Source organism: Barbatula barbatula (genome assembly GCF_947034865.1).
Source record: "Barbatula barbatula genome assembly, chromosome: 5".
In the NCBI taxonomy this organism is placed as follows: Eukaryota; Metazoa; Chordata; class Actinopteri; order Cypriniformes; family Nemacheilidae; genus Barbatula; species Barbatula barbatula.
The window spans coordinates 4,497,567-4,520,603 of record NC_136769.1 but is presented as its reverse complement, the minus strand read 5'-3'; the positions used below and the strand labels follow the sequence as shown (position 1 = coordinate 4,520,603).

At 41.7% G+C, this 23,037-nt stretch overlaps 1 protein-coding gene across 4 annotated transcripts; it reads left to right on the top strand.

The window, feature by feature from the left end:
• The first annotated feature begins 990 nt into the window (after nt 1-990).
• On the top strand, nt 991-22,939 carry LOC306893802 (uncharacterized protein). 4 transcript variants are annotated; one of them, XR_013786626.1, is made up of 18 exons: nt 991-1,187; nt 16,676-17,020; nt 17,115-17,465; nt 18,092-18,193; nt 18,273-18,359; nt 18,501-18,593; nt 18,711-18,785; nt 19,036-19,128; nt 19,290-19,448; nt 19,549-19,614; nt 19,814-19,912; nt 20,023-20,106; nt 20,212-20,304; nt 20,388-20,486; nt 21,037-21,074; nt 21,181-21,301; nt 21,919-22,091; nt 22,291-22,935. XR_013786626.1 is itself a non-coding variant. In XM_079455846.1 (17 exons), exons 1-16 carry the CDS (start codon nt 1,139-1,141, stop codon nt 21,283-21,285), a joined length of 1,938 nt encoding a protein of 645 aa, XP_079311972.1. In that variant the 5' UTR covers nt 991-1,138; the 3' UTR covers nt 21,286-21,301; nt 21,916-22,939. The 4 variants fall into 4 exon arrangements, 2 of the variants coding, with proteins under 2 accessions (XP_079311972.1, XP_079311973.1); XR_013786627.1 differs by having other exon boundaries at nt 21,916-22,091; XM_079455846.1 differs by having other exon boundaries at nt 21,916-22,939.
• Nucleotides 22,940-23,037: the final 98 nt, after the last annotated feature.

Below are 23,037 nucleotides of genomic sequence, written 5' to 3'. Positions count from 1 at the left end.
CTCTCTCTCTCTCTCTCTCTCTCTCTCTCTCTCTATCTATCTATCTATCTATCTATCTATCTATCTAAATGCATCTATATCTGCTCCGCCAGACGGACACGTTGACGGGATCAGTTTTGTACCTTATTTCGTTCTGTTTACCATATTATTTATGAGGATGAATTGCATAACATGCCAAGATTATTGCATCACATATTTCACTTTTCTTTTAGCAAATATGTGTTAAATTGCATTTCTGTTGTCATTTTCGTTTGATTTAGTTAGTTTTACACTGCAGATCGATCAAACGGGTTTTCGTGTATCCTATAGGCTCTTATTGTAAGACTTACTTTGTGAAGTCTTCATGTTATTTATGAGGCAGTATTGCCATTTCAGATTCACACACTTCCACGTGTTTCTTCCATCTGCCGACGTTTTTTCACCCGTTTTTGTGCGTAAGCTTGCGTGAAGGGCCGCACATTGTCCCGTCAAGTTTGCTTTTTATAAAAACCAATTGTTGCGTAGAGAACTGCGTACGCTTTCTTTTGTGCGTTTATAACGTTTATAAATGAGGCCCCAGGTCTGCAGCCTCCCCATATAGAAAATAACGGACTGTGTTAAAACGAAAGCGGAAGTAGCACTTGACATGGATTTAAAGCTGTTTATTGTGCGTGGTAAACAAATTGTAATGCAATGGTAAAACATTTGAAGATGGAGATTGCAACTGTGGGGAAACCTATAAGGGTCATTTTTGATGGAGAGGTGCATTAAAGAACCAGCAGAGTTCCTTCTGGAACCCTCACCATTCTCCGTTGAATATTTATTGTGCACATGCAAAGATTTAAGACAAAACACAAAATGACATTTCATTTTTTAACATGTGATTGTGATATATATAACAAACAAATTAAAGTAATTATGAAATAAAGCAACCCCACCTCACTGCATAGGCCTATGTATTTATACAAACTAAAATGGCGTTTATAACCTTTAAAAAGAGCCCCGAGTTCTGCAGCCTCCCCTATAGCAAAAAAGGACTACTCTTGTAGCGGAAGTAGCACTTGACAGTGATGCAGATGGATTTAAAGTCATTTACGGTACCACGACATGTGCGTGGTAAACAAATTGTAGGCTAATGCTTTTGTAAAAAAAATTGAAGATGAAGTTTCTAAACTGGATTTTGATGCTCATCTTCGAGATATTCTATGGTATGTATTATTTTTTTATGTTTCATGCTTGTAGTCTTGTGTTTTATTTTCGTCTCCAAAAATATGAACGTATTAAAGTTACAACTATATGACTCAAAGATGATGGAATGCGCGTGTATTAAATTCACTTTTTTAAAGAGTTTTTGATATTTTCGTTTTTGAGGAAGTCACGAGAGAGTAGCCTAATCGGTGCTTCACAATAACTTGAACGATAAATAAATGATTTAATGGATTAAAGACGTGTTCAAATCAACAACTACACTTAATAAAGCTTATCTTATAATAATAATAGTCAATTATTTAATTTTTTTTACTTCGAAGTGTGGCGATGGCATAAAGGGGAAAGGGGATAAATCAAAACACGAGCCGACTACGCCACCCCGGATAGGTCCGGGGACCCGAAATTAAGAGAATACCAAAAGCTCACAGGTTCATTATTGGCTGAGACAGGTAACAGACGAAAAGGGAAGATGGCAAACAATTTATTTCACACGCAATCTAAAATGCAAGATCACGTTTAATTTAAAGCATTAAAAGACACAAGCCGTCATAACAATGCAAAGCACGCACACACCACATAAATCATCCAACCCAGAATTGGGGAAGGTCGTCCGATTGATCCAACAACCGTTGTGCTCACTCACGTCACCACACGCCAAATGTTTCTCTGTTGTGAACACTGCAAACCAATCAACCACAGCACAGCACCACACACAGAGGATCTCGGCCACGACCAATTCCCCAACTCTGGAACGAAAAGAAAATTCATAAACTCAACACAAACCAAAACAAAATAAAACAAATCACTTTAAACAGAACGAATTGAAACAAAGTCAATTTAAACGAAACAAATTAAACAAAATCACCAAGCAAAACGAATTGAAACAAAATCAATTTAAACAAAACGAATTAAACAAAATCAATTTAAACAAAACAAATTAAACAAAATCACTAAGCAAAACGAATTGAAACAAAATCAATTTAAACAAAACAAATTAACCCCAAATAACATTGATACGAATTACTCGTGTATCATCCTCTAGTCCAGTAATCACCCCTCTCCTAGTCCTCCAAGAGAGAGAGTTCGATGTCGTGCCTTTAGACACGCAAGACTGGGCCCCGAAGCACGTCGACAGACACAAAATGGCTATTATGCCCTAGATATATGCCAGCTAAATGGGAATAGTCCTCTGCACCAATCCAGGACAAAGACACTGTCCCAGGCACGCCAACAAGAGAAAGAGCGAAAGGGAAATCACGTGAATAAACACGTCTCTACGAACGGTCCAATTCGGTCCGGAACAATCAACTTCATGGATCCGCTACACCGTAAGATGGCAAAGAGCGGTAAGTTGGGTGAATCAGTGCGAACAGTAGTGACACTTGTCTATTTCGGAAACACTCCAGTTCAGGCAGTCATTATACATGCAGGTACGATAGCGCTACTCCATAAGGGAGAATCACAGCCCCAAATAGCGCCGGCATCAGCCTGCGAACTGGCGTCGGCTCAGCCTGCTGCAACACCCCAAGTCACTGCAGAAATATAACAACAAATGAATTTAGAGGGAAAATACATTCCCACAACCTCATACGTGAAAATTGAGTAACACACCTGCAGCTAATGACCCGTAATGCACCACACACTTGACGCGGATTTATGGCTCACGAAAATACACAGCCATTCGCAAATGCCCGCAGTACTCCTCAACCACACTGAAATTTAAATGCATCTCTATTTACCCTGTTCGACAATTACAATTTAACTGCCACTGGTAGATCTTACCTCTTGGACGCGTAGCCCAACCCACCGGAAATAACGGTACTTCCCGAAGCCCTATAGGACACACCTGTGTGGCATGCCAGTCCTATCTACCTTTATACCCCTGGACCGTACCATTTCCTCAAACATGGGTAGATCATACGATCGCATCACCACAATCTACCCCCCCCCACAAGTCATCGTAGTCCCGACGATGAAAAACATAACTTCAAGGTCTAAAAGAAGCCATAGTAGGGTTAAGCCCTGAGGTAGACCTGGCAGAAATCTGATGAGCCTCCGCCCCTACTGTTCGTGGTAAATGGTGCAAATTTGTATGCTGCCCGGCCCTAGCACGTCTAGGTCTAACGATCCTTTCGGGGATACTAAACGGCCCGGTACTACCAGATCCCAAGTCTACTGGTAAACTTACTCTCCTCTCACTCCCCCCAACTGCACCCACCGGAACCGCGGAACTCACCCTTACCTCTGGCGGTGCTCTATTCTCCTCAATGCTCTCTGGAATTGCTGATGGGGCCTGGGTCACCACCAAGGCTAAATCCCCATCCTCCAATTCCTCAAAGTCTTCCTCTCTTACTGAAGGTACTGGCAACTCCGGCCAATCCTTAAAGGACTTGGTCGGCATGGGATCCCTTTGACTCTGGGTTTTAGGGACACCCGATGAACGTTACGGACTTTAGTGAGATCTTGCACTGGTGCCACCGAATAAACAGATCCCCCATCCCGTGGCACCCGAACTACCTCATAGACGACTGGGCTCCAAAGATCCTGGATCTTATGCCGCCCGGAGAACCCACGTTCCCGCAGATAGACCCTTTGGCCCTCTTCTAGCGGTTGCTCTTTTACCCGTTGATCATGCTTCGCCTTGCGATGCTGAGCTGCGGCCTGCAACCGCTCACGGGCACCTTCGAAGGCCACTTTAAGGCAAGCCTGATGCTCTTCCATCCAGAGATGGACTCCACCAGCCACTGGTTCTCGCACCCGACCAAGCAAGAAATCCACCGGCAGTCTAGGCTCTTGTCCAAACATCAAAAAATAGGGACTCTCACCGGTGGCTTGATGGGGAGTGGTATTATAGCAAAATACCACCTGGGACAAGCAAGAGGCCCAATCCCTCTTCCTTCCAGTGGGCAAAGTCCGCAACAAATTGTGCACGGTACGGTTAAACTGTTCGCACTGGCCATTACCAGCTGGATGTTATGCGGTAGTACGAGACTTACCCACCTGGTAAAGGGTGCACAACTGCTGGATAAGATGCGATTCGAAGTTACGTCCCTGGTCCGAATGGATACGGCCTGGGACCCCAAACTTAAAGAACCATTCGTCAACCAGGACGCGAGCCACAGTCGCCGCCTGTTGGTCCCGAGTAGGGATTGCCACTGAATTTACTAAAAATGTCTGTCATTATTAACACGTTTTCATGCCCCGAACGAGAAGGTTCTAGGACCGTAAAATCAATGGCCACTATCTCATTTGGACGGGAAGCTAACAGATGAGCCATGTAGCTTTTGGGGACTGGGGCAGCCTCTTTGGCTTGCTGGCACCGCTCACATTGCTGTATCCAACGGGCTACATCGGCCGACATCCCAGGCCAGTAGCACCGCTGTCGTACCAGTTCCAAAGTGCGCTCGGTGCCTTGGTGCCCATGACACTGATGCAGTTGGGTCAACACTTCAGTCTGTAACACAACAGGCAGCACCAGCTGCAACACCTTTGCACCACCATCAGGACTGCAAACCCGTCGATATAATAGGCCCCCCAGTTCCTCCAACCGCTCCCATTGCCGGAGTAACACCAACACTAGCTTGGGTAACTGTCGTCGTTCTTGGGGCCCTGGGCCTTGCCCTTGGCGCCAAAATTTAAAAGCTGCACTGATAATGGGATCCTCCTCCTGTAATCGAGCCAACTCTGGTCTAGATCGATTTGGCATCACCTGCATGGCCCTCACAGTGGTGGAGTCTGCCCGATCCACCACTCCAGCACGCCTAAGCAGTTCAGGAACTAATGTTCCCAACGAGCCTTCCCTTTCCAGGTACCGTTCCTTAGGAGTCATGCGTGATAGCGCATCCGCATTCTGGTTAGATCTCCCAGATCGGTACTGTACTTCGAAATCAAAGGCCGCTAGTTCAGCCGCCCATCGCTGTTCGGTGGCACCTAACTTAGCAGTCGCCAAGTGACTTAGGGGGTTATTGTCTGTACGCACGATACAACGATGGCCCAATAAGTACTCACGAAACTTTTCAGCCATGGCCCATTTTAGAGCCAAAAACTCAAGCCGCATAGAACTATAGGTAGCAGTGTTACGCTCTGCAGGACGCAGGCTACGGCTGGCATAGGCCACCGGTCTCACCTTGCCCCCAATCTCTTGAGACAGTACAGCACCTAACCCTACATAGCTGGCATCAACTTCCAAGATAAACGGTAACTTAAAATCAGCATATGCCAGGACTGGTGTGGTGGCAAGCTTAGCTTTCAGGGTCCGGAATGCTTGTTCACACTGTTCGGACCATAACGCATCCAACTCCTGTATCTTAGTTCTCCCCTTCCCTTGTCCTACCTCCGCTACCAGCCGATGCAACGGTGCTGCTATCTGGGCAAACCCTTCCACAAATCGCCGATAGTAACTGCCAAAGCCCAAAAAGGTACGTAGCTCCGACACAGTCTTGGGGTGCGGCCACTGCGCTACAACCTCAACCTTTGCCGGGTCTGTGGACTCTCCTTGGGGGGATATTACGTGTCCCAAGTACTGCACCTTTTCTCTAAAGAATGCACACTTGGCCAAGTTTACCTTAAGATCAGCAGCCCGCAAACGTTCCAGCACCATCCTCAACCTCTGTAAATGATGTTGCACAGAGGAGGAATAGACAATAATATCATCTAGATACAGCAGGAGAGACTGATGTTGCTGGTCGCCAAACAGCCGTTGCATCAACCGCTGGAAGGTGCCTGGTGCGTTACACAAACCGAAAGGCATACGGTTCCATTCATACAAACCAAAAGGTGTACAAAAAGCTGTTTTGTAGCGATCAGCCTCTGCAACAGGGACTTGGTTATATCCGCTGGCCAGATCTAACGTAGTGAACCAGCGAGCCCCTGTCAATGAATCCAATGTCTCATCGATTCGAGGCAGTGGAAACGAATCTTTCCGAATTTTAGCATTGAGTTGACGGTAGTCTACGCACATGCGTAGGCCACCGTCCTTCTTAACCAATACTAATGGGGAGGCGTACGGACTACAACTTTCCCGAATCACTTGGGTGTCTAAAAGCTGGCCAATATGAGTCTTAACTAATTCATATTCAGATGGGGGAATCCGTCTATAGCGTTGTCGAACAGGCGTCTCGTCTAGTAAAGGAATTTCATGGGACAGGAGGTCAGTACAACCCAAGTCTCCCTCCCCAGCAGAGAACACCGCCTGGAATTCCTGAAGGAGAGCCCTAACCTTCCCCTGTTCCTCATCCGACAGCCCTGACAGTTCTATGTTCTCGACCTTTTCCGCCGCAGGGGCTACCATCTGATCACATGTCACTGTGATAGCAGGAACCGCAGATACCTCAGTCAGTCCGGCAGGTGAATCTACCAGATACACTTCCCGCAACTTCCCAAGGATGGTTTTCGGGTATAAAACAGCGTCGAGAACACCCACATTGACAACAGGCACCCAAACCATACCACCATCGACATATACTAACGACGGAGAGGCCAATAAGCCAGCAGGCAGACCAGTGTCAAGGGGCTCGAATAACACAATCTTATCTCTGAACATGGATGAACATGTTGCTGTTACAAACTTCATAGTGCCTCCTGGAACACGACACACCCGATGCCCGCAGACTCTTACATTGCCCCCGTATGCCAGAACGCCAGCTACCTTTTGACAGGCTTGGAAGGCCCGAGATAGTCCCATGTCTTGGGTCACTAATGGTAGCTCAAATAGAGTCGGTCCGTACTGCCCGAAAAGCTCACGATAACAGCGACCAAGAACATTCATTCCCAAAATCCAGGGAACACCAGAATTACCCCCAGGTGGATCGCGCACAACCAATATGCCACACCCTGATACCACACGATCACACAATTCAACGTCCAATTCCATATACCCTATATAAGGGATTTCCAGTCCATTGGCTGCTCTAAGATGTAACCAATGACAGTTTTGTAGTCGACGCTGGCCCCATGGTTCGAATCCAGACCGAAAACAACTCTCTGTAGTGGTCGATACCATGGAACCAGTGTCTATCAAACAGGGTATGGGCACACCGCCAATCTTTGCAACTAAATGCGGGCATGAGGAGACTAAACGAGGCACAGAACCGCTGGCACGAAAATCACAAGAGCCATTCTTACCTCCAACCGAACTGAGACTCTGCAGTCCGGTGGGTACCAGTTTTCCGGCTGGTTAGGGAAACTTGACCTAGCATCACGAGATATCAGGTTTCCCCGGGAATGGTTTTGAGGGCCAGACGAATGGGGCTGCCACTGACAGTCTCGGGCAAAATGGCCAGGCTGTTGACACCGTCTGCAAATCACGTAACTAGAACGCAGGGGCTGACCACGAGACTGGGGACTATGGTTACGGGCTAAAGTCTGAGAAAGCTGATCAATTTGCGGTTGCTGTCGAATCAGCATTTCCCTCAACTCCCTAAATTCCTGTGAATGATGTCCCTGCTCAGGATTTACCTCAGAATCATCTTTAACGCCACATTGATGTCCCTTTACCAAAGGAACAGACTGACTGCGCCCCCGTACACTCCCTCTCTCTCCCAGCGAATTGCTTCCCCTCGGACATCTTACAGTGTTGCAGCAGGCTGACGCCTTACCAATTGTTTTAATTCTCTGCGTAAGACATTATCCAACACGCATTCAATAAACTGATCCCTAACTACCACCTGCGCATCCAAAATGGCATGCGGAGACTGTTGTTTAAGCTTATCAAATAAACTCAAGAGCGCCAGGGAGAACTCTTGTAACGTTTCTCCCTCCAACTGTCGCCGCGAGTAAAAGGCTTCTTGAAGCGTAATATAGGACTCGAGACAGCCATACACTTCACGCAATGCAGAAATAATCTTTTCAGGATTATCTTTATCAGGGCTCGGCCGATATTTAATCTCATCCCGAGCCTCTCCCTCAAGATGATCAAACAAAAAGAAAGCCTGTTCGACAGCCGTCATCGTCCGCATGCGCATGCACGCCTGAGCTTCTTCGACCCACTCTTCAATGCCTACACCAGACCTACCATTAAATTTGGGACAGCACCGTTCACGAGGAACAAACAAAACGCTCAACGGTGTTAACATTGGATCCCACAGATATAGGCGTTAATGGCCGTGACGCACTACTAGAGCCTGCGCCAGGATCAAGCAACTCAACCGGTGCCTGCTCCTGTCGCAGTCGATCGTTATCAGCCTTCAACTGAGCCACAAGGTCTCTCATTTCCTGTAATTCAGCCTCCATCTCTACACAATATAAGGGGTAATTACCAGACGCGTCTCCAAAATATGTATAAAAAATATATATATATATCTCTAAAAAAAATCCCTACGTCTGTCCCCTAACAACAGCCAATGACCCTGCCGACTACGCCAAATGTGGCGATGGCATAAAGGGGAAAGGGGATAAATCAAAACACGAGCCGACTACGCCACCCCGGATAGGTCCGGGGACCCGAAATTAAGAGAATACCAAAAGCTCACAGGTTCATTATTGGCTGAGACAGGTAACAGACGAAAAGGGAAGATGGCAAACAATTTATTTCACACGCAATCTAAAATGCAAGATCACGTTTAATTTAAAGCATTAAAAGACACAAGCCGTCATAACAATGCAAAGCACGCACACACCACATAAATCATCCAACCCAGAATTGGGGAAGGTCGTCCGATTGATCCAACAACCGTTGTGCTCACTCACGTCACCACACGCCAAATGTTTCTCTGTTGTGAACACTGCAAACCAATCAACCACAGCACAGCACCACACACAGAGGATCTCGGCCACGACCAATTCCCCAACTCTGGAACGAAAAGAAAATTCATAAACTCAACACAAACCAAAACAAAATAAAACAAATCACTTTAAACAGAACGAATTGAAACAAAGTCAATTTAAACGAAACAAATTAAACAAAATCACCAAGCAAAACGAATTGAAACAAATCAATTTAAACAAAACTAATTAAACAAAGTCAATTTAAACGAAACAAATTAAACAAAATCCCTAAGCAAAACGAATTGAAACAAAATCAATTTAAACAAAACGAATTAAACAAAATCAATTTAAACAAAACAAATTAAACAAAATCACTAAGCAAAACGAATTGAAACAAAATCAATTTAAACAAAACAAATTAACCCCAAATAACATTGATACGAATTACTCGTGTATCATCCTCTAGTCCAGTAATCACCCCTCTCCTAGTCCTCCAAGAGAGAGAGTTCGATGTCGTGCCTTTAGACACGCAAGACTGGGCCCCGAAGCACGTCGACAGACACAAAATGGCTATTATGCCCTAGATATATGCCAGCTAAATGGGAATAGTCCTCTGCACCAATCCAGGACAAAGACACTGTCCCAGGCACGCCAACAAGAGAAAGAGCGTGTAATGTTGAGACTCGTAATCAAAAGAAATAAAACAGACCAGATCAATAGATGTTTTCAACTTCTTTCTCTTTACTTCACACACTTCTTCTCCTTCTTTCCAACCATACAATTCTGTCTAACAGCCCCTAACGGACTGGTTCAGTATTGCAGTCCATGAACATAAATCATAGAACATAACATTCCCCTCTTTCTTTAGGAAAGAATCTTAACAAGTGGAATCATATTATTCAACCCAGTTTCCATCACTTATGAACTCTGTCTATAACTATAAATTTACTTCTGTATCTTAAACTATCAGTTAACCAACATATGAATAAACATACAAACACATTCACCATATATTTCCTGTTTCTTCCCTAATACAACTCTAGTGTTCTTTCATTTACTTTTCCTTTCAGTTTCTCTTTACTCCGTAGCATAGTCCTTTAACCATACTGGAGGCTGTCTAGCCCGTGTGCTCTTAACTGGCTCATACACAACATTCTCTGTTCCGGGATTAACCTGAGCATTCTCTAATGTCATTTGAGTGGTTTCTGGAACCAGAGACAGGTGAGCCGCATTCCATTTCTTCCCATCACTCAAGACATAAGTGCTCGGTCCCAACTTCTTATTCACTAACATTGGAACAGTGAATTTCCTTCCAGCCTTTGGTACATGCATAGGTTTTCTTACACGTACCCGATCTCCACACTTGAAGGGTGGTGGTTTTGCTCCACGTTTCATATCGGTGTAGAGTTTCATCTTTTGCTGAATCCGCTGTACACGGTCCCGTATGTCCATTTTTGCTTTCTCTCCCTGAGCTGCTGTGGTTGGTAGAGTGTTTAGCTTTGTACGCATCTTTCTCCCTCTTAACAGTTCAAAAGGTGACATGCCTGTGGTTGCGTGCGGCGTAGCTCTGTAGTTCAAGAGGAAATCTGTGACTGCTTGCTTCCATGGAAGTTGTTGCATTTCAGCTACTTGGATGCAGTTCTTTAAAACACGATTCCATCTCTCTACAGCACCATTCGCTTGGGGCCAGTAAACACTGCAACGAATGTGTTTTATCCCTCTTTCAGTCAAAAAATCAGCGAATGCCGAAGAAACAAATTGAGGACCATTATCACTGACTAAGGTGAGTGGGTTACCTTCTCTCGCAAACACAGATGCTACAAACTTCGTAACAGTGTTGGTCGTAACATTTGAGGTAAATGCAACCTCTGGCCACTTACTATAGTAATCCACCATCGTAATAGCAAATCGACAGTCCTGTGTGGCTCTCTCAAAAGGTCCAACAATATCTATTGCGACTTTCTGAAATGGACCATCTGGCAGGTCCACTGGCTGCAATGGAGCTGGACACGTCCGGGCGGTTTTGTCACAGGACTGACAGGCGGAACAAGAAGCAATGGACGAATGCACTTCATAGTCCATACGAGGCCACCAGTACAAGTCTCTTAGCCGTTGTTTAGTTCGTACCACTCCCTGGTGCCCCTCGTGTGCTAAGTGAATTAATTTAGAGCGCAGTGCCACTGGCACAACTAGTCTCTGCCCTCTCAAGATGTACTTATCCTCCACAGCTAACTCGTGCCTGATCTGAAAGTACGCCATGATCGTTGGATCCATTTGTTTCTGTGATTTAGGCCAGCCTTGTGTGAACTGGGCACGCAGCTTGGACAACTCTGGACAAGATTTGCATGCTTCCAGGAGATCCTTCATAGCAATGGCTTTTGAAATGTCTTTTGAAATCTCTGCTACAAGGCCTAATTCCTCTTCCTGACCAGCATCTGAATCGGGTAACGGTAAACGTGACAAACAATCAGCAACACAATTTGTTTTACCTGGTCTGTATTCGAGATTGTAGTTGAAACACAGAAGTCTGGCTGACCAGCGCGCTATCCTCATTCCTGCTCTGTTCATTCCTCTGGTGGCCAGCAATGTGGTCAGTGCTTGGTGGTCCGTCTTAAGTGTAAACTTCCTGCCCCAAAGGTAAGTCCTCCAACGTTCTACTGTCCAGACACACGCTTATGCTTCCTTTTCGACTGTACTGTATTTTCTTTCGGCTGTCGTCAATGTACGAGAAGCGAATGCTATTGGACGCTCCGTCTGATCTGGGTGCCGTTGAGAGAGGACACCTCCAATGCCGTAATCGGAAGCATCAGTGGACACAAATGTTGGCAAAAAGGGGTTGAATAAAGCTAAGGCTGGGGTGTGGACTAACAGCTGCTTTAGCCCTTGAAAACTCACCTCAGCTGCTTCCGTCCAAGTAAATCCATTCTGAGATGATCTGAGTATCTCACGCAGAGGATCTACTACCATTGCATAGTTCGGGATGAACTTGCTAAACCAAGACGTAAGACCTAAGAAGGACCTTAATGAAGGTAGGTCGGTTGGTGCAGGTGCATTTGCAATGGCTTCAACTGAGTCAGGGTTAGGATGTAGTCCCTCTTTTGAGATGTCATGGCCTAGATACCGAATTCTGCTCTGGCCGAATTTGCTTTTCTTCATATTCAGTTTTAGACCAATGTCTGTGAGTCGAGTCATCACTGCCTGTAGATTGGCGTCATGGGTGGCTTTGTTTTGGCCATACACGATGAGATCATCCAAGTAGTTCTGTACTCCTGGTAAACCCTCAAGTACAGTTTTCATCATTTTCTGAAAGGCGGAGGGCGCAGAAGCCAATCCGAAAGGAACCTTTGTGAATTTGAATAACCCATCGTGTGTGATGAATGCAGTCAAATTTTGACTCTCCTCATGGAGAGGGAGTTGATGGTATGCGCTTTGCAAATCAATTTGGGAGAACACTGTAGCGCCTCTGAGCTCTGTGAAAAGATCTTCCATATGAGGCAGTGGGTAGCAGTCAGTAATTACCGCTCGATTAGGCTCTCTCAAATCCACACACACCCGAATTTCTCCCGACTTTTTCCTGGTTACGACAATCGGTGACACCCATGGCGAAGCATCAATCTTTTCAATTACTCCATCACCTAGTAACCGATTAATTTCCTTGGAAACCTCCTCCCGTACACTCAGTGGTAGTCTGCGTAGTTTGTGCTGCACTGGTTTTACAGACTCATCAATCTGTACTTTGTGCACAAATCCTTTGACACATCCTGGTGAGCTGGCTGCTGCATTACATATTTCTAGCACTGGTGAAACAACGGGGCTCGATAATGTAACAATCCTATCCCCCACAATGTGACATTTTAGGGCTTTAATTAAGTCCATGCCCAAAAGTGGTGAACCCGTTTTAACCACATAGAAATTTGCTGTGGTTGCAGCACCGTCATGTGACACAGAAACAGTGAAACAGCCTAAAGTTGGTAATTGTTCACGTGAGTATGTAACTAACCTCACTTGAGGTTCCTTCAGTTCACAATTTGCAAAGTGTTTCATGAACAGGGTCTCTGGAAGGATGGACACACTTGATCCTGTGTCAACAATCAAATCCAGTGGTATTTTATTTCCTTGCGGTGCTTCTAACTGTACTTGGCAACGAATTTTGTCATGATACTGATTTACACACAGTACAGTCAGTTCAGGCACCACCACTTCTCTGACAGCAGCAGATTTACATACCTTTGCAAAATGTCCTTTCTTTCCACACTGATGACATATGATGTTTTATTAACAAAGTTCGGGAGGAACCTAAGCATATAAATCAGCCCGATGTTCCATCAGCAGTAATCACCTATCAGCCGAGCACGCTATCTCTACTTAATTATCTAGGCTGGTTCACCATCAGCAATCACCTATCAGCCGAGCACGTAATCTCTACTTAATGATCTAGGCTGGTTCACCATCAGCAATCACCGTATCTACCCTATCAGCTCCTGCAAGCTCTATCATAAATAGACAAACAATCTTACCTGTTGCATCTTGTCAGATAAGCATCCCTCCTCCACCCCAGCTCCTCTCATTTTTCTAAAGTCCCGCAGGACCCCCGGGGGGGTGTGTTCTGGGCTCGAGCCGGTTCCGAGCCCGGAGCACTTGCTCTGAGCAGGGTAGAGTGCTCCGGGTTCGGATAGATCCGGCGGGCTCGGAGCCCACTCCCTGCACAACACGCCAAATACGCATAACCTTCATTCCCATGCTTTACCATCTATCCCAACAAGGAGCTGTTTATTAGCGAGGGCGAACTCGTGAAGTGGCAGACGCAGCTGGACAAGTGCGTGCGTTGGCCAAATGAGCGTTTGATCCACAGCGAAAACAGCATCTTTTATTTGAATTCTGTGGCTTCCCAGTTTGTACTGGCATTTTGTCATACTTTTGTTTACCTCTTTTGAAACTGCCCTTTGTCTTCGAGATGGCTTGAACCTGGGCATGAGATGAACCAGTAGTTGAAAGAAGTGTAGCATTTTGTACTGCCGATTCGACTTGCAAGTTCGGGCTCAAGTAACAATCTGTCTCTCACCGCGGACAGAAAAACCCGTTCAATCAGCTGGTCTCTTAACATTTCGTCTTCCATTCCTCCGAACTGACAATCCACTGCCAGATGACGTAACTCCGCTATAAACTGACTAACAGTTTCATCAATGCGCTGTGCGCGTTGTCTGAATTTATGCCGTGCAGCGACAACATTCACTCTTGGCGTGAAATGAGCATCAAGTGCCGCCATGGCCTCATCATAAGTTGTACCGCCGTTTGGCAGCGTATAGAAAAGCCTCTGGCCTTCCGTACCGAGACAATGTAAAAGAACTGCACGAAGTCTAGCATCAGGCCATGCGTCACCTCGCGCTCCGATGACAAGTAGTTTTGGAAAATTTTCTTCCATGTAGAAAACGGTATAGCAGGCTCTCCTACCATCGGAAGAAAACATGCAGGCATAGGTACGGATGCAGACATCCTCGTCGCCAAAATTTGTAATGTTGAGACTCGTAATCAAAAGAAATAAAACAGACCAGATCAATAGATGTTTTCAACTTCTTTCTCTTTACTTCACACACTTCTTCTCCTTCTTTCCAACCATACAATTCTGTCTAACAGCCCCTAACGGACTGGTTCAGTATTGCAGTCCATGAACATAAATCATAGAATATAACAGAGCGAAAGGGAAATCACGTGAATAAACACGTCTCTACGAACGGTCCAATTCGGTCCGGAACAATCAACTTCATGGATCCGCTACACCGTAAGATGGCAAAGAACGGTAAGTTGGGTGAATCAGTGCGAACAGTAGTGACACTTGTCTATTTCGGAAACACTCCAGTTCAGGCAGTCATTATACATGCAGGTACGATAGCGCTACTCCATAAGGGAGAATCACAGCCCCAAATAGCGCCGGCATCAGCCTGCTGCAACACCTCCAACACCCCAAGTCACTGCAGAAATATAACAACAAATGAATTTAGAGGGAAAATACATTCCCACAACCTCATACGTGAAAATTGAGTAACACACCTGCAGCTAATGACCCGTAATGCACCACACACTTGACGCGGATTTATGGCTCACGAAAATACACAGCCATTCGCAAATGCCCGCAGTACTCCTCAACCACACTGAAATTTAAATGCATCTCTATTTACCCTGTTTGACAATTACAATTTAACTGCCACTGGTAGATCTTACCTCTTGGACGCGTAGCCCAACCCACCGGAAATAACGGTACTTCCCGAAGCCCTATAGGACACACCTGTGTGACTTGCCAGTCTTATCTACCTTTATACCCCTGGACCGTACCATTTCCTCAAACATGGGTAGATCATACGATCGCATCACCACAGAAGAAATATGATATTTATTATAAGATATTTTAATATTATACTATTATAATGTATTTATAAATTTTTTATGATCAATATGTAGTTATGTATTGATTGATAATTGTACTTCTTGCATTGCTGTGTGTGTCAACACATGAATAACATTGACCATAAATCAAATGATAACTGTAAGGATCCAGGACTAATATTATTAATGTATGAATCTCGGTTATTAAAGCTGTTCGCAAATTCATCCATTACAGTTGGTTAACATGCTTTTTTGTTTTCGCTAGACCCTCCACCTTCCTTTAGTGAAAGCTAGGATGTGGCTTGCCAGTCTCTGTAATGACGGAAAGTCTCTTTAAACACACCAGCCAGTCTAATAAACTACACTCGAAGAAGAAAAGGTTCAAAGATAAACCTTTTGAGGTTCTTTGAGATTGCAACTGTGGGGAAACCTATAAGGGTCATTTTTGATGGAGAGGTGCATTAAAGAACCAGCAAAAGTTCCTTTCGTAACCCTTTTCTAGTCACCATTCTCCGTTAAATATTTATTTTGCACATGCAAAGATTTAAGACAAAACACAAAATGACATTACATTTTTTAACATGTGATCGTGATATAACATAAACAAAGTAAAATAATTATGAAATAAAGAAACCCCACCTCACTGCATATAGGCCTATACATGTATTTATACAAACTAAAATGGCTATTTTAATCTGTAATATGTGATAATTTACAGATCATCATTTCCAAACCCTCCTGACTTTCTTTCCTTACCAGAGCACAGGAGACATTTTTTTCGGCCATAAACAGAGAGAACTTCAATAAACTGATGTATGCAGTGCAGAGCTGTGTAAATCCCAGTTGTATGATCCTTCAGTACTACAGGGACCACAGTCACACAGTTACAGTTTCAGGACCACAGTCTGTCTTTTGAAAAACAATTAAAAATACATTTAGAATGACCTTTTGCCCATCGGCTGCGCACTGATGTAGGCTTCACTGACACCTGAAAGAAAGAAAAACAGACAAATGAATAAAATAACAATTAACTTTAACATCTTCAACTCTGTCATATTAGATTTAGGGCTTATGACATCTCACACAGTAGATCACAGTAGAGGGATATGTATCATCAAGATGCCACAGCCTCATTCATTGATGCTTTAGCGGTCCAGGTTCTAATTCAAACCACAATAGAGGTTCTAAAAAGAACTTCTAACTGTATACAAAGAACAAGGGTAACTTATAGAACTTATGAATTCAACTTTTAACCTTTTTGATAATTAGAAGTAATTTTTCTAACTCTAAAGGTTCAATCTCTTCTAAGAGTGTAAATTATGCATAAACGATTGGTCCTAACTGATCCAATATTGTATTATTTAATCAATAACTATATAATTATATGTTTTTAATCATGCAGATACTCTGGAGTTCAATGTTCGAGGTTCAGGTCCTCTGGTTGTTCCTATGGGAGGTTCAGTTCTTCTGCCCTGTTCTGTTGATTCGATCTTATCAGTGAAGAAAGTGGAATGGAGAAAAACAGATTCAGAGACTGTTGTTCATCTGTATCAAGATGGAGATATTAGACCAGAAGCCCAGCATGAGGATTATCATGATCGAGCTCATTTCTTTACTGACAACATTAAACAGGGAAACTTTTCTCTCCTGTTGACGAATGTAAGACAAGAAGATAAAGGGGTTTATAGATGTAAAGTTTACTTTGAACAGGGTGCTGAAAAAACTTTGGTTGAAATAAAAGATGTTGGTAAGTGTGGGTCATTTTAGATCGACTTTGAAACATAATTTTATTTTTTTAAATGCTGAATCGATATAACATGTCATACTGTTTCTTTTTTTAGAATATTTGATAGTGTCTGGATCAGATCATTCAGTGTATGTTGGTGAGGACATGACTTTGAACTGCTCTGTGGACTCTCACATTCCACCTGAAGACCTGGAAGAGGTTTCATGGAAGAAAATAGTTAAAGATGAACACATCACGGTTCTGCTCTATGAAAGCAATAAAACTCTATTAGAATCATCAGATAAGCGATACAGAGACAGAGTTGAGTTCTTCACTGATGAAATCCACAGAGGAAACTTCTCTCTCAGACTGAAGAGAGTCAGAACTGAAGATAAAGGAGTTTACATGTGTCAAGTGTTTGCTGGACGACTCTCAGACAACACGACTGTAACACTGGAACAACTGGGTGAGTGGTTGACGATTAAACAAACATTTACAACGTAGATCGAAAGGGGTATTATGGTTCACATTATTGAATAAAGTTACATTTAGCATGTGATTGAAAAGGTTCATTTCAAGGCCAATTCTCTCAAGAACTCACCAAGAGACACCAAAATGTAATTGTTTCTAATTTATTATAACTTTAATTCCATGAATTAAATACATACCGTACATTGAACTACTCTAAAGATCTGAAATACTAGGCAGCTGACAGTGTCTGTTAAGCTATTTAAAGCAGACGCAAGTCCTGCTGTCACATGTTTTATCAGAGGAAAAAACACAAAACACAGAAAACACAGAAAACCGTTTAGTCTGCATTTAACTTATTTTTTGCATGTTTGCATAATGGCCGGTCAGTTTGTGGCGAAATCAATGCATTCGAATTTATGACCTGAAAAGATGACTCTAGAAATAGTTTTGGGTTGTCTCACCACTAAATGAGCGCAATATAATTTCTTATTTATATTATTTGCTCTATTTTGCGTTAATGTTTATTTAATTGAACATTCAACCTTGGAAAACTGTCTAATTCCGTTATAGTTTCATTTAGTTGTCTACAGGTTTACACTGATGTGTGTGTTTGTGTTTCAGGTTTTTCTGGTTTACACATAATGGTGTTGATTCTGTGTATTTCTGCGTGTGGATCTGCTCTTCTGTTCTGCTCTCTCATCTACTGCAGATCAAACAACACATGTATGTTTTAATTTAGGGGGAATAAACAAACGTTCAAGAATGTTTTGTTTTCTAAAGAATTGTTGTTTTCACTCTATAGGCACAAGGACGCTGCTTCAAGTTTGTCTTTACTCTTGTCCGAATATTCTCATATTATTGGCTTTTGTCCTCTGGGGTACTACTGAAGGTATTTCAGTTGAGCTCATCTAAATCATTGCAGTACAGTAAACTAACAGGCCTTTTAACTTCATAAATATTTTTCTAAATGTATGACGCGTGAGTGAAAATCAAACTTTAATTGTTTTCATCCGTAAAACGTTTGTTTCAGCATCTTTCTATGAGACGATCACTTGCTGTGTGCTTTGTGTTCTGAGACCTCTGAGGTTGCTTTGGGTTACACCATACATCAATGATTTTCCAGGTTTATTTTATGTTTAATAACATTTATGTGATTTTTTTAATGATGATCAAATTCTCCAATTTGTTTAAAGGTTAAATTAGTTTTAATTTAATCTGATTTGATCATCTCTTATTGCAGGTGTTATTATAAAGTTCATAGAGTCTTCACGTGCCGATCTGTATTTTCCTGTGGTTGTGGTCACCATGTTTTCAGGTCGGTAAATCCACAATTATTTGTATTGTAACAATGAATGTATTAGAAAACATCTGTTGGTTTCACAGTTATTCTACACTTTTTATATCAATCCAAAGTAACTCTTTAATTTCTCTTTGAGTTAAAAAAAGTGTAGGCTTTATCATTGTTTAATATGAATTTGTATGTAAGAGGACTTGCTTTGATTTTAATTTATTGCAATATTATAATCTTGACACATTCAATAAGGTGTTTTTAATTCTCATTCCAGCATTGTTTGCAGAACATTTGGGAGACATCAACACAGTCAGTGTGACGGTTATCTTTGTATTGCTGGTCCTTGTGTGTCTGCTCTTTATCATACGTGAGTGATGTCTGCTGTTTTTGTCAACATATCTTAAAATCATCTAATATGATGTCAGTCACAGTTTTTTAAGTTCCATGTTTGTCTCAACCTCAGGAAAACCGAACATTTGCTTCTAAGGAGGATTCTTTACTGATGTGTTGTGTTTGTTTTTGTAACAGAATTGGCTCAATGCTTTGAGAAGTTGCTGCCAGGCTTTGGAAAATTATGTGAGAAAATGTATGATACAGTTGGACAACGTGTAGCTGTGTGTGGCTTTTGGGTGCTGCCTTTAATCCAATTCAGCGTTCTGCTGTACCCGTTTTATGGCTACAGTGCAGGTATGTAAGAACGCTCCTATAAACCGATAAACATGCTCAGAACAGAAGACACAAGATCAGTTTAATTCCTTCCATCTGTACCTTTCTCTCTCTTGTTTAGTGTCTTTTGCAGCAGCGCTGGTGCTTGCTTGTCTGTTCTGCGGGTGTTGTAATGCAAAACCATACTGTAAGTATGAGAAATGATAATCTCTTCCATATTACGACTGTATTATTATGCATATTAGATGTTTCATTATTGATATATTCAGTATTCATTTATTCTTTTTGAATGTATTACATATTACGTGTGTGACGGTTTATCATAACTTTTGACATGTACTTGAATGTCTTTGTGGCATGTTTTCACTGCCTCTCATATTTTTCAGCCTCTTTTTGTCTGGATAAAGCGGTATGGACACTGATCATTGCATTGAGTGTGATATCAGTTTATGTTTACATTGCAGTCTTGAAAAATGAGAAAAAAGGTAGGTTCTTATTTTATTATATCTACGTCACGTGTTTTAATTGTACGCTGTCTATGAACACTCTTCAGTTTTGTTTCTAATAATAAATAAAAAAATGTTTTTGTTGACAGAGTATGTTGGACTGTTTTGTTTGGGTGGATTTCTTCAAGTGCTATGGATGCTCATATTTTCTGAAATCCCAGTCAATAGTTTGAGTAAAGAATTTATTGTTTTCTATCTTCTCCATGACATAACTAGTCATCAAAATAATAAAAACAATAAAAGGAATTGAGATATTAAATCTTCATTTTGATCTACAGATGGTCGGATCAGAAGCATTATGTTCCAGTTTGGAGTTGGTCATATTTTCGTGTACTCTGTGGCACTGATGATAGAGGTCATACTTATAGCAGGTGAGTTGATGTGACACAATATAGGCTACAACAAGATATTATTCATTATACTGTTTGAGTTTAAAATGTCCCTTTGTCCCCAGTTACTGGTGAACGTCTGATGGGAGATCTGAGATTTGTTGTCTTCCCCTATGAAAGCCTGTTAACCATTCCCCTGTTGATTTTGCCCATTTTTACACACTGTGAGTATAAATTGAATTGTACACTGTATGTATCTAAATAACATATATTTGATCTTTTCTAGGAAATTTCACTTCCATAGCTTTGTATTCTGCAAGACATCAATAATGACTAATGTTCACTCCAAAGAATTTGGCCATTTATCTGACCCATCTCTTCAGGACAGGCTTGCAATGGCGGCCTGCGTCTTTTGTTCCTCTATATTCCACTTTCAAGTATTATGAAGTACATTTTCAAAAAGAAAATAGAGTCACCATACGTAAAAAAATATATAAAATATAATTATATATATTTTTTAAATAGGCCACTTCGGATGACGTAAACAATGGTTTAACTAAATACAACCTTTATGTGGAAATATTGAACAAATATATTTAAGATTTAATTACAAATGTGAAATTAGAATGAATAACAAAATGAATAAGTCAAACCGTAAGTGCTTCTGGACCAGTGTTTCCATCTTGCAAAGTGGTCTATAGCTTCTATAATGTCTTTTGCATTTAGCGCTTTTCTGTTTTAACTAAGACTAACTCATCTGATCTCACATGTCAGGGACACCTGTCACTACAACGTCTGAGCATGGTTCTCAGGTTAGTACTATAAAATAAACAATAAATATAATACAGTTACATATTGACATTAACAAAGGAATAATTGTCTCAAAGAAGAATTTCAAATGTCCTCTCCTTTACACAGAACTGCAATCTGATGCGACTCTGCCTACAAAGTGTAGGTTTAGACCAGAACCGGACAGGAGAATCCCATGAAACGGAAACTCTGAGAAAAGAGGGGATCACCTGACCTGACAGCATAAACAGTACCTTAACTTGTTTTTACTACAGAGTTTTAAAGTTTTGTAACACAGGCCAAACAGTTGTAGCACAAGTATTCGTCTGTAATTTTTTATAAAAACACAAGGGCAGGTCATCACATAAATACACAGGTAGCTAACTGAAAAAGGACATTGACGTTATACAAATGGATAAACTAGGGCCATATCATTTTTAGTTTTTCCCAAATTCATTTTTTCATTCACTCATTGTATAACGCAGAACAAGCAAAGGACATATTTAAATAGTAGAATTTCGCATTCGTGATTCCGTCCATGTTTTCCCACATCGCACAAATAATAGGGCTCTAGATCAATGGACTCGATGCAGCCGGAAAACAAGTTTTAATTACAAAAAATAAATAAAAATAAATTAGTTTATTCTCACATTAACAAGCATAACGACAAACGCACTTCACACAAACAGGCGACTCTGTCTAATGCACCAGCCAAACTGTATCGCACGCGTGCTACACTATTACATTTATTCGTAGCACGGACCGATTTTTTCATTTCATGTGCAACATAAATGTCAGACGTATTATCAATATGTTTAACTTAAGATGTAAAGGCTTATGAACATTCTCTTTGTTTGTCATTAGCAGACACTGCACTCTACGAACTGTACAGACGCAGTGGGAGTTATAAGGCAGCTTCTTCCATGGAAATTGGAATTGAGCTTTGCAGTGACCGGACATGCCAAAGAATCACTGCAAATCAAATGCATAATTTCTTAAACTTTTTATGAAAACTGGTGGCGAAGGAAAAATAACTTATTGTATTTACATTTACATTTATTCATTTGGCAGACGCTTAAAAGCGACTTACAAGAAGTTTTATACAGTGGCACATTACTGCAGAGCAATCAGGGGTAAGGTGTCTTGCTCAAGGGCCCTTCAGTCATGACCTGCTGGCACTGAGATTAGAACCAGCAACATTCTGACCACAAGCCCAACACTCTAACCATTAGGCCACAGCTGACTGTGATTTACTGTGTTAAATAAGCCTATTTACAGGACCGCATTAATATATAATGTATTTTATATGCGTATATTTCTTAATACCTTTAATACCACTTTTTGTTTTTATTATATTAACGTCAGTTTTTGTAGTTTTAGATTTTGCTGTGTTAGCATTTTCTTGAGAATCTAGACATTAATTTTGTGCTAAACCTAAAAATAACTGTGATTTAAAAATAACCCTGGTTTTAATAAAGCAATAACCCCCAAGATGCAGTGGGTTACAGTGCATTATATAACAGCATTATAAGGGCGTTGTGGCACTGATTCAATTTTGAATTAAATTGAATCAAGTTGATTTGAATTGAGTTGAATAGTCAAAGTTTTGCCTATTGTTAATAGTGTGAGGATGTTAACTTTTGTTTATTCAAATATATGTAGCCATTAAGATTTATCTTCAAAGCTAATAGAGCTGTTGCAATCATTTACATAATGTATTTTCTCTATTCCTATGTATTTTATATACGTCTCTTACAAAGTATTTTGCTATTTTTGGTTCCGCCTGGAGCCATTTAGAAAAATTAAATTTTTGTTTATATATTTGTTTATGTATGTAGATTATGTTTTTGCATATTGTAATAAAGGTTTTGATATTCCTTTTTTAATTATTATTTGTTGTGCTGGTTTAATGATAAACATTTCTTCAACATTGCCGCAGTTAATAACATTAACTGCAACCCACAGTCACAAACCAAAAACAAAGAA

Bases quoted from the DNA above. Each gene is read 5' to 3' on its own strand.
- LOC306893802 (XM_079455846.1), top strand. From the start codon at position 1,139: ATGAAGTTTCTAAACTGGATTTTGATGCTCATCTTCGAGATATTCTAT. The intron at 17,466-18,091 runs GTGAGTGGTTGA...TTTGTGTTTCAG, and splicing joins TGTAACACTGGAACAACTGG to GTTTTTCTGGTTTACACATA. The intron at 20,305-20,387 runs GTGAGTTGATGT...CTTTGTCCCCAG, and splicing joins AGAGGTCATACTTATAGCAG to TTACTGGTGAACGTCTGATG.